Raw genomic sequence first — 11,811 nt, 5'->3', positions numbered from 1 at the left:
GACCCTAGCATGCTAGCTTGAATAAAGCCCGCCTGCTTTTGCATTATCTTTGTCTCTTGGTCTCCTTATTGGGTGGTGGTCTCGGACCCTAACAGTGAGCTTGAAGAGAAATCTGTCAATCCTAGTATGCTAGAAGAACAATCAGAAAACATCTGAAGAAAGCCTAAACGTTATGTGGGACACCATGAAGAGGAATGACTTATGGATAATCAGAATTCCAGGACTAGAAGACCACAAGCACAGAGAAAATAGTCAAAGAGTTGCTGTAAGAAAGCTTCCCTAACATCATAGAAGCTAAGCATACAAGTCTTGTTTTATACAAGTGTCAGTTAATCAACCTTTGTCTGTTTTTCTTTACTTTTTATTGTTTCATCCAGATACATTTTTCCTTTTCTTAGCTTTTTGTTGTGATTGCATTAAAGTTTCCAGAATGGATTGATTTTCCATTCAACAAATTCATACACATTTTGTTTTGTAACAATGATTGCAGTCTCCATAATATAGCAGCATTCTTCTCACTTTCTCCCTTTTTTTCTCCATTTCCATTCTTCCTCTTACCTATTTCTTCCTGCCTTCTGAGCCAAATTTTGCCCTTTTGATCTTGAATAGTTGATTGTTTTTAAGGAGTGTGTGTCTCCCTGGTATTGTTGGTCACTTATAGTTCTACTTTTTGACTGAAAGTTAAGAAAAGGAGTAAGTTCAGTCCAGGCCTAAAGCAAGTCTTAGGACTATTGTCTCAGGGGTTCAGCCTTTTGTATTATCTCTAAATTTGTTGTCAAAATGAACCCACAGCTTATAATATTTTGGGGGGAAAGGGGGGAAACAAAAGTAAATACCTACCCAAGACCAACAACAGCAAGAGAAATTAGGATTTAACTATGTAGTCTGTAAAATCGAAAGACTCGAAAGATACTATATATACATTTTGTTTAAAAAGTCATTCTTGTAGCAAATGTGTATGCTGCATCTGAAAAACAAAAGAAAATTCATATGTCACTTTTCAGAACATTTGTTTTTTTTCTTACTCTCTTATGCAAACACACAGAATGTTTTTTGTGCTAGTTGATGCTTACTTTTATCTCTAGATAGCATTCCCAAAGAGATAAATAGGTTCTGTTATTGTTGTTAAGTGCTATTGAGTCGGTTCCAACTCATAGTGACCCTGTATAGGGTTTTCTGAGGAGCAGCTGGTGAGTTTGAACTGCCATCCTTGTGGTTAACAGTCTAATGCCACATGAGGACTCAAAATAGGTTCTAGGAGAGGTTAAAAGTCCCTGAGTGGTACAAAAAAATAAATGCTCAACTGGTGACTTCAAGGTTGGAGGGTTAAGTCTACCCAAAGGCACCACGGAAGAAAGATCTGAAAAAAATCAGCTGTTTGAAAACCCTTTGAGTTGGAATTGACTGCATTGCATTTGTTTGTGTTTTCAGAGATGTTATAGTTACAGTGTGTGTTTGGTACAATTTTCAGTGACTTTCTTGAAATAAGGTATTCAGAAGGTTTTAAGTATAGGTACTATAAAGATCCTTAAGAATTGTAATGTCTTAGTGATTTCTGTAGATTATTCATGGTTACCTCTTCATTATTATTACTTTTTTTAAAAAATGTGAATTTAAATGGTGTTTTTTGTAGTTCTTGAGAGATTCCATATATTGTATTAATATATGGAATATATTAATAGCTTAATTAATAACTTAATGTATTAAGTTATTCTACTATTTACTTAAAAATTTATATCTGTTCTGTTTCAGGACAGTATAATATTATTTAAAAGTATTTTAATAATTCCCAAATATACATTCTTAAAAGAGTTATCTTACTATAATAACATATCCCAATGTAAAGTTTGCTTAATTATTAATTTTTTATTAAATAAAGTTTTCTTTCTCTTTCTACAGTGGTCATATGCTTTAGAAAAGCCCAATACTGGCAGTATCTTTAATATTGCTTGGTCAATTGATGGTACTCAAATCGCTGGAGCCTGTGGAAATGGGCATGTTGTTTTTGCACATGTGGTAGAGCAACGTTGGGAGTGGAAAAACTTTCAAGTTACATTAACTAAAAGAAGGACTATGCAGGTATGATTGTGATTATAACTGCTGTTTTCAGATTACTTCTGTACAGAATAGAGAATTATCTTCATTATTAAATAGAAACATTTGAAAAAATTATATTTAAATCAATTTTACAATAATTCAGCCACATTAGAAGTCTTTTAACTATGTTAGTACTGACTTTTAATAACATAAAACAAGAACCTTTCATTAGTATAGAACCAAGTACCTACAACTACTGCAGTCCTGGCTTTGGGGCATGTTTAGTGAAACCTGAAGCATTTAGGGAACATGTATATCAATTGTGGAAGAAGGGAAGATGCTGTGACAAATAGTAGCAGAGTAACCTCCATGAGCCAACTTTAAGGCACACTAACCTGTGGAGCCCTGGTATGGCGCTGTGGGATAATGCACTGTACCACATGGTTGGTTTAAACCACAAGGTCAGCAGTTCAAACTCACCAGCTGCTCCTCAGAAACCCTATATAGGGTTACTGTGAGTTGGAATCAACAACAACAACCTGTTATGAGTCGGAACTGACTTGATGGCACATAACAACAACTTGCTAGTCACTAATAAGGTTAAATGGTTTTTACTTATTTATAATTGCATGAATTTATTTACCCTAAATTAACAACAACAAAAAAAATTTTTTAAGAATTACCTAAGGCAAGTCCAAATGAAAAATAGTAGGAAGATGTTTTGGGAGTTAGGAAGAAAATTTTGGAGTTTGTAAATTTTGGAGTTTGAAATATTTTGTGAATTAAGACAGGCAGGTTGGGATGTGACAGTAAAGTGAGGTCAGAACATCAATGGATAGGTATGCTTAAGGACTTGTTGCTAAGTGCCGTCAAGTCAGGATCCAACTCATAGTAACCCTGTATAGAGTCCCTGTGCAGGGTTTCTAAGGAGCAGCTGGTGAGTTAGAACTGCCGGCCTTTACGGCTCAAACCGACTTTGCAGTTTACCGCGTTAACTGGCAGTGCTTAAGGGCACAAGTAGTATATTCCACTCATCTTTGTTTCTGTACAGGGCTTTGCTAAGTGCCTTGTATATAGTAAGCACTCAATAAATAATTTGAAAGTTGAAGAAAGATAGGAGGCCAGAGATAATATGCAAAGAGAAAAACTCTTTTCTAAAGAAAGATTCTACTTTCTTGCTCTTCTTCCTCTTATTGCCTCTAGTCTTCAGTATTCAGAAATCAGATTACTGAAATTACTGTATAATTTTGGAAGCTAAACTTCTTGGTCAGGTACATTCAGCTGTTCCGTTATTCAGATATTCTGTTAGCCCATTGTGAAGTTAGGGGATACAGTCTGCAAGACTATAAGTTTGGAGATCTCTAAGATCATCCAAATATTTTTAATAATTCCCTAGAAGGACTCACATAATATTGAAAGCTGCTATACTCAGAATTTTGGTTTATTATAGCTAAAGTGTACAGATTAAAATCAGCCAAAGGAAGAGATACATAGGACAGGAGACCCAGAAGTTTACATGCACAAAGTGGTGTCCAGTTGTCCTCTCCTTGTGGTGTCATGGACAGTGTACTTTCCTTTAACAGTATGTATGTTGTTCTTAACTGCACTCGAGTCAGTTCCAACTCATAGCAACCCTGTATAGGGTTGCCGAGGAGTGGCTGGTGAATTTGAACTGCCGACTTTGCAATTCAAACGACCCTATAGTCCAGTGCTTATTCTACAGTGCCACACCAGAACTCTATGCATGAAGTGTTACCAATTAAAGAATCTCACTTGAGCCTTGGTATCCAGAATTGTTTTGAGTACTCCATCATACAGACACAGTTGACTGCTCACAGGGCTGATTTCAGTCTCCAGCCTTTCTGGAGGTTAAACTGTTAGAGTATCTGTTATGAACCAAAGCTTCTATGCAAACAAAGACACTCCTATGTGTGGAATATTCCAAGGACCTAGAGATTACCTTGTCTGTGACAAGGCTAAGTTCTTTACTACACATTCAGGTATCCTGGTTTGTTTGTTTTTTTCAAAATGATTAATTACATTTCAAGTTTACTTTATTTATTTTTAAATATGGAATTAATAGTAGAGTGGTGGTGGTGGTTAAGTGCTATCCTGTATAGAGTTTCTGAGGAGCGGCTGGTGGGTTTGAACTACCAAACTTGTGGTTCATACTGGCCTGTAGTCCAGTGCTGATCCTGCACCACCACACCAGGACTCCAAATAGAGTGGTGGTGGCGGTGTGCCATGGAGTCTGTTCCGACTTATAATGACCCTGCTGTTCATCTTTATGGAAACAGAAAGCCTCATCTTTCTCCCAGGGCGCTGGTAGTTTCTAATTGCTGACCTTGAGGTTAGCTGCCCAACTCATAACCACTACATAACTAGAGCTCCTTAAATAGAATGGTAATGAAGATTTAAATACAATAATATATGTAAAACAAAAATAGAATGATAGCTACTACTACTATGATGTCCTGGTGTGGCACCATAGAATAGCACTGGACTGCAAGGCCAGTTTGAACCATAGATTGGAGGTTCAAATTTACCAGCTGCTCCTCGGAAACCCTATGTAGGGGCACTATGAATTGGAACCAATTCAATGGCACTTAACAACAACCACTACTATGATTATAGCTATGCATAGGATTAAGTGAAAATGTACAAACAAGTTTTACAATGATATAAATCTAAGAAGTCTAAAGATTGTGTTACTTAGAAGTATTGTTGTAGTTGTTGTAAAGTGCCGTTGAGTCAGTTCCAACTGATAGCGACCCTGTATAGGTTTTCCAAGGGGCAGATGGTGAGTTTGAACTGCCAACCTTGAGGTTCAAGCTGACCTTGAGGTCCAGTGCTTAGCATACAGTGCCACACCAGGACTCAGTAGTGGTGGTAGAAGTATTGGATGATGCAGATAGCAGGAGATTAAATCTCACCTTGCGTGGCTTGCATAAAGTATTGGATACATTTTTAATTTAGCATGGGACATTTTTTATGTGAGATTTGCCATATTTAAAAAATTATGATAGCAAATACCAAAGGGTCTTTCATTTGTTATTATGGCTGAATTTTTTTTTTTTTTTTCTAGTTTGGTTCTTGTCTTCTAAACATAAAAACCAAACTCACTGTTCTCTAATCGATTCTGACTCATAGCAACCCTGTAGAACAGAATAGAACTGCTCCATAGGGTTTCCAAGACTAAATATTTATAGTAGAGGACACCCTCATCTTTCTCCCTTGGAGCAAGTGGCTGGTGGATTTGAACCACCGACCTTGCAGTTAGCAACTCAATGTTTAAATCACTACATCACCAGGGCTCCTTTCTGGTGTTTTAGATTCACATAAAAGGGTATTTACCCTTGTGATGCTTTAGTCAATGTAGATTTTGAGACATCTGTCTACAATTTGAATAATGGCAGAAACTGTAATCAGATTTTTGAATAGTGAATTTTCCTGAACCTGTATTAACAACCAGTTTGTATGACTAGATACTATACTGATATAAAAAAGGATAACTTGCTTTTAAAAAATTATATCTTTCAGTTGGCTTTAAAATATTCCTATGCAAGGATGACATTTTGAATCTTTGAAAATTCACTGGAAGTCTAGGCTTTTGGATATGGTGTCATAAATTTCATACTTGAAAGGAAGATGCATATCTTTAGCTCCAAAGACAACAATAATCCATAAAATATAAGATGAAGAAAATAAAAACTGACTTAGACCCCAAACAAGATAAACATCTGCGGACTGACTGAAAATGGAGCAAAAATACAAAGCAGGGAGTGAGTCTGACATTTCTGGCCGACTGACTCCATGTACAGAAACAGTCAAAGGCAACAAAGAAACTGAATCTCACTGGCTAATGGAACGAAAAGGTTGAAATGAGTAGAAATATATGAGGTAGCTCCCTTCTCTCCTTAAAAAAACTACAGCCAACTGTTCTGTGCAGCTGTATGTGTAGTTGTGGGCCTAGCAAATTTGAGGAGAGATTCACAAATCACTTGTACAGTTGAGCACTGCACAATTCAAAGGGGCGTAATTCACATAGAGCTAAAGTTGTACAGTACACCACCTGTGCAAACAGACACCTGTGGCCCTTTTCACAAAGCGCAACTTTTTCAATAAAAGCCCTCTTTGACTTTGTCAAAAGCAACTGAGTTGGTAATATAGTTAATCTCTTAAAGGAGATTTATTTAGGTAAAAGACTAGAGAATTGAGTAGCACCAAGTCACATGTGGAAAGGTACTCCACTAACAGCAGTGATTGGCTTATATTGACAAAATGCAGAAACAAAAGTTTATTTCTAATGGGCTTACATAATTTACTGTTGAAATGCTGTTAGATTTCATTGGTCAGTTACAGTAAAAGAGATGTCAGAATCTAATGAGGGTGGCCTGATTTACAAGAAACTTAGGTTTGAGTAAAGACAAGTTTTAGGGACATTGTCCACTGGACTGAAGCTGCCATTTTGTCAACCACACTACTATGTTTTATTTCATTTAACACCTTCTTGTTCAAACAAACAATTGGTTGATTCCTGAGCACTGTTTCTCCCACAGCCTTCTAAATAAAGAAGGGGGGGTTTTCTTCTATATACCATCGTCATTGGGTAGGGTGAGTATAGGATACTCTAATCTAAAGTGATTGGTTTAAGACACATCTACACTTGGAGTCCTGGGGTGGCCTTGTAGGATAAGCAAGGTTGATATGAACTGCATGGTTGGCAGTGTAAACTCAGCAGCCACTCCTTGGAAACTATACAGGGTCACCATGAGTCGGAACCTATTCAAGGGCACTTCCCAACAACACTGAGTTGATTTCATTAACATAAAAAGAGAAACCCCTATTCCAAATGGGATTGCATCAACAGATATGTTGTTTATGTGATATTGTGTGCTGTCTTGTGAGTTCCAATAATAGCCACCCTATGGTACAGAAGAGTCCTGGTATATAGCATTGTAGGATAAACACTCAGCCATATGGTCGGTTGAACTGCAAGGTTGGTGATTCAAACTCACCAGCCTTTACTCAGAAACCCTGTGCAGGGTCGCTGTGAGTCAGAACCAACTCGAATGTACTTAGTAACAAAAATGGGACAGAGTGTAACTGCCCCATAGTGTTTTCAAGGATGCAAATTTTTTCCTAACTTTTCATTGTGATGTGTGTGTAAGTTTACAGAACATACTGGTTTTTCATTCAACAATTCATACATGTTTTGTTTTGTGATGCTGATTGGAGTTCCCATAATTTCAAAGCACTATTTCCACTTCTTTGCTGTGTTTTCTATTTCTACTTCTTTCTTTTCCATCCTTTCTGTGCTTCTGAGTTTTATCCTAGAGCAAATACTGCCCTTTTGATCTTGTATGGTTGATTGTTCTAAGGAGTGCATACCTTATGTTCCCTTATAAGGCTTATTGTTTGGCTGAAAGTTAAGGCTGGAGGGTGATGAGCTCAATAATAGGCCTGAAGGGTGACTAAGGGCCATAGTCTTGGGGATTCTACTACTTTCTATCAGACCAGTATGATTTATAACCTTGGCAGGTATAAATACTTATAAGTGATTCCATGTACTTCCCAATACATCCCATCAGGAGGCACAAAGTATCTGTCTCTCTTTTAATGATGTTAAGATTCATCAATATATTCTGGTGTCGTTAGCCTGATTCATCCATCATATGGTTTCCCATTAGGCTGCTAACATGTTTTTAACAGCCGTTGATGATCCTTCCTTGTCAAGACTCATTATTTCACTGAGTTGCAAATTGGAAATACTGTAATCCTAGCATTCCTCCTGAATTTATTAGCTTAAATTCTTCTATAAGAAGATTTTGCCTCATCAACCATTTGGATACCCTGAGATGAGACAAATGTTTGTTTATTTTTCTTTATTTACCAGTTTTTAAACAATGAATTGGTTTTCTAGCATACCCATTGCATTTCTTTTGTTGTTGTTAATGTTATCACTATGAACTCATGTATTTTATTATCTTGACGTGCATTCATTATTCTTTTTATTGCACAGATTGTCCTATCTTTGGCTAGTTGGCTCCTGTATTCTTTTGACATGGTTTCAATTGCTTTTTTGCTTTCTGATGTGACAAGATGTTCCAGGCTTATCCTGTACACTTCCTGTCCCAGACTTGGAATCAGCCATAATTTCAAGAAGACGTGGTTCCTTTTGGAGGAAAATGTTATTTGGAGACTATAATCTGAGTTACATGGATGTTCATTGCTTTTTGTTTGATCATTACTACTAGGCAAAATGTATTGATTTTTGATAAAAAGTACCTTGAGTTCTTACTGAGATTTTCAATGAAAAAATTCAGATTACAGAGATTTTACACTTGGCTTTTTCTTTGTAGCACTTTTCTATTATAAAAAAAAATAATTCCTAAAGACAATATTGTTTTATTCTAAAATATCATTTAAAATAATAATGTCAATCTTTTTCTAGTATTATTACTGAATACTGTTTAAGATGTTTTGTTTTCTTTTTTTTACTATAGGGCTTCACAGAGTTCATGGAAAAATTCTATTATCTCTTAATTCAATTTTCCACAAACTTTTTAAAGCCCTCTCATATAAGCAAATCCATATATCTTCATATTATTTCCTTCCTTAGATAAAAGGTATCATATTATGCATACCTTGCTACATCTTGCAGCTTTTATTTTGTAAAATATATGGGAGACCACTCTATCTATCATCCTCATTCCTATTATCTGGATATACCATAGTTTGTTTAAAATACTTCCCATTAATGGACATTTGGGCTATTCTCAGTCTTTTGCTTTTACTGCAGTGAATAACCTTGTTCGTATATCATTAAAAATTTTTCTAGTTTGTATTTGTGATAGAATTTTACAAGTAAGGTTGCTCAACCAAAGAATAAATAAGTATATATGTAATTTTGCTATGCCTTTGTGGGGTAGGAGTTGGATAGCAAATAATAAAAACTTGTTAATAGTAAAAATAAGTATTCTAGATAGCTGTAAATGCTGTGGATATGATTCCAGGATATTAAGGGCTAGTACAGCCTCGGAAATGCCATACAGGGTCACTATGAGTCAGAACTGACTCGGTGACACATAAACACCACTACCACCAAGTGGTCTGAAATAATAGAGATCAAACTGCTAATTTTTGTGTTATAGATGGACCACTTTCCCTGTCTGATTTTATATTCTTAAATTTGGATTTTGTATTACTTAAAGGTATTTTAAAGCTGATATTTGCCTGGTGTCTACTGTGTGCTAAGTACAGATACTTGCATATAATTTATTCCATTTAATTTTCACAAAAGCTTTAAGCCTTTGAGTCTATGGTAAGTATTGTTTTTATTTCCATTTTATAGTTGAGAGCATTATAATTGAGAGATGCCATGACATGTTTAAAATAATCTTCAAATGTTAGTTTCTCCAGGCAAAAATTTTGGCCTCTTAGTGCACTGAGTAGAATTATTACCAGTTATACATAGAAACTGATTAGGAGACAAATATGAAACATTTTACAGGAAGTTTTAAACATATAAGAGTACTGGCGTAGCAATGTGGGCTAATGTGCTGGACTGCAAGGTTGGTTTGAACTGCAAGGTCAACAGTTCAAGCTCACCAGCCGCTCTTTGGCAACCCTATATAGGGTCGCTATGAGTCAGAACCAACTCAAAGGCACTTAACAATAACAGTCTTAAGAGTATGTTTTTATCTGGTTTTAACATATTCCTCTGGATGCACTAAATAGTGGCTAGATTGTCAATTTAATGTACAAAAGCCTTGTTTATTTCACAGTTTAAAATTTAGAAAAAGTAAGAGACAAGTTTCTTTTTTAAAATATAGGGTCAGTGCTTACAAAAATTTGAAACTTGTGAAGTTTGGCTTTGTCTTCCTATCTTTCTCTTTCCATGTGCTTTCATTCTTCATTAATACTATAATTGTAACATTTGAGAAGGATATAAAGAAAAACTAACTTTTGCTGTTGTTGTTAAGTACCGTGGATTTGGTTCCGACTCATAGTGACCCTGCACAGGATCTCCGAGGTTGTAAATCTTTATGGGAGCAGACTGCCTCATCTTTTTCCTGTGGAACCACTGGTAGTTTCGAACTGCTGACCTTGAGATTGGCAGCCTGACTCGTAACCAGTACAGTTAAATTTATTTTCCTATAATTTTCTCCTTGCTGTAATACCCTGTCCATTCTGTATTGACCAAAATTTGAATAAATTTAACTTCCCCAACATTTTTCTCAATTTGTTGCAGAATATCCATCAACTTCAAGATTTTGGGTCTATACTGCCAAGTGTTGAAATTATTCTATCCTTTATTTTATTATAAACTTTGATAGCAGATTTGATTATCATAGGCAGCTCTCCCTTTGCTAGTTGGTGCTTAGCTTTCTTATATATTATCTCTGTGGTTTTGCATATGCAAACACTGCACTCAGAATAGCTTGGCTTCTGCACTATTCAACTGATTTCTTTACTATAGTTAGTTCTTGTTCTACTTTCAACTTTTAAGGTCATTATATCTCTTTATAAATTAAAATCCACTCTAAGAAGATATTCTTACTAATGAGGGCAGAAATCACACAGTCTCTTTTCAAATCCTATATGTCATACTCCTTTGACTACATCACATTATAGTATTTTTCTGAATAAGGTGCATTGAGATGTCATTGTTATTTCTAAGAAATTTCTGTATCTGCATTTTCGTTGGTTGATTTTCATAACCAAATATACCATCACATGCCTTGTTCCTATTGAATTGTTTTTATATGGCTAACTAATCAAAAGTGTATTGAATTTTTGTATGTTTTAAAATGTTGCTAACTTATCCAACTAAATACCGTTTAAAGGTTTGAAGCGTTTTTACGTTGGTTTTTGGTAATTTCATTTTTCCTTGTTTAGGTTCGTAATGTTCTTAATGATGCAGTGGATTTACTGGAATTCCGTGATAGAGTCATTAAAGCATCTTTGAACTATGCACACTTAGTTGTTTCTACGTCTCTTCAATGTTATGTGTTCTCGTAAGCATCTTGCATTTTTAAAAATAGAGTTTGGTCTGATGAGGATTTTATTTTCGATTTTTCTTTTCAATGTTTTTGTTTTCAATTTAACTTTCTTAAAATCTCCCCTATCCTGAACTTACTCTAACCAGGAAGTAATAAAAAGTGAGCTGTAAGCAATGAATATAGGCCTAATAAAGACTATTCATAAGAGGTTAATTAATTAATAATCACTTTCATTATAGAAGAGACCTTCTCTGAGATAGTGTTTAGTCTTGCTTTACACATAGTTCCAAAGAATTCAATATAATTTGGTTTCAAAGCTCAAAGCAGATTGGGTGTAGCTAGTAAGCGATAGAAAAAGGAGCTACTCATCTACATGAAAAGGGTTATTAACTCATACCCTGACAATAAGCAGAATAGCTGAAAGATATTTAGTGAGGACACAAGGCAATATTTACACTTAAGATCACAGTGCAGAGTCATCACCGTATGTTAATACTGATAACCCAGAGATGTCCACAAATGAAGAAGGAATATATTCAATAGACTCTTATTAGAAGGTTGTTGTTGTCAAGTGCCGTTGAGTTGATTCTGACCCACAGCGACCCTGTATAGGGTTTCCAAGGAGCAGCTGGTGAGCTTGAACCACCAACCTTGCAGTTCAAACGGCTTTGCAGTCTGGCGCATTAACACACAGTGCCATACCAGAACGGGGCCTGAAAGCAGTTCGAGCCTAACAGGAGGAAGGAGCCACAGAACTCAAGAAGCCAAA

The 11,811-nt window shown here is 35.8% G+C and overlaps 1 protein-coding gene across 1 annotated transcript in view; it reads left to right on the top strand.

Moving 5' to 3' along the window:
* Positions 1 to 11,811, top strand: part of IFT80 (intraflagellar transport 80 homolog (Chlamydomonas)) — a 175,242-nt gene that overhangs the window by 79,723 nt on the left and 83,708 nt on the right. Inside the window, exons 8-9 of the mRNA XM_006861852.1 lie at positions 1,900 to 2,079; positions 10,939 to 11,057. Coding sequence (XP_006861914.1) covers positions 1,900 to 2,079; positions 10,939 to 11,057 — 299 coding nt within the window. The remainder of the gene's footprint in view (positions 1 to 1,899; positions 2,080 to 10,938; positions 11,058 to 11,811) is intronic.

The sequence above is a fragment of the Chrysochloris asiatica genome, unplaced genomic scaffold, assembly GCF_000296735.1.
Source record: "Chrysochloris asiatica unplaced genomic scaffold, ChrAsi1.0 scaffold00043, whole genome shotgun sequence".
NCBI lineage: Eukaryota > Metazoa > Chordata > Mammalia > Afrosoricida > Chrysochloridae > Chrysochloris > Chrysochloris asiatica.
The sequence above is the reverse complement of the archived record's forward strand: the minus strand, read 5'-3'. Positions and strand labels throughout refer to the sequence as shown.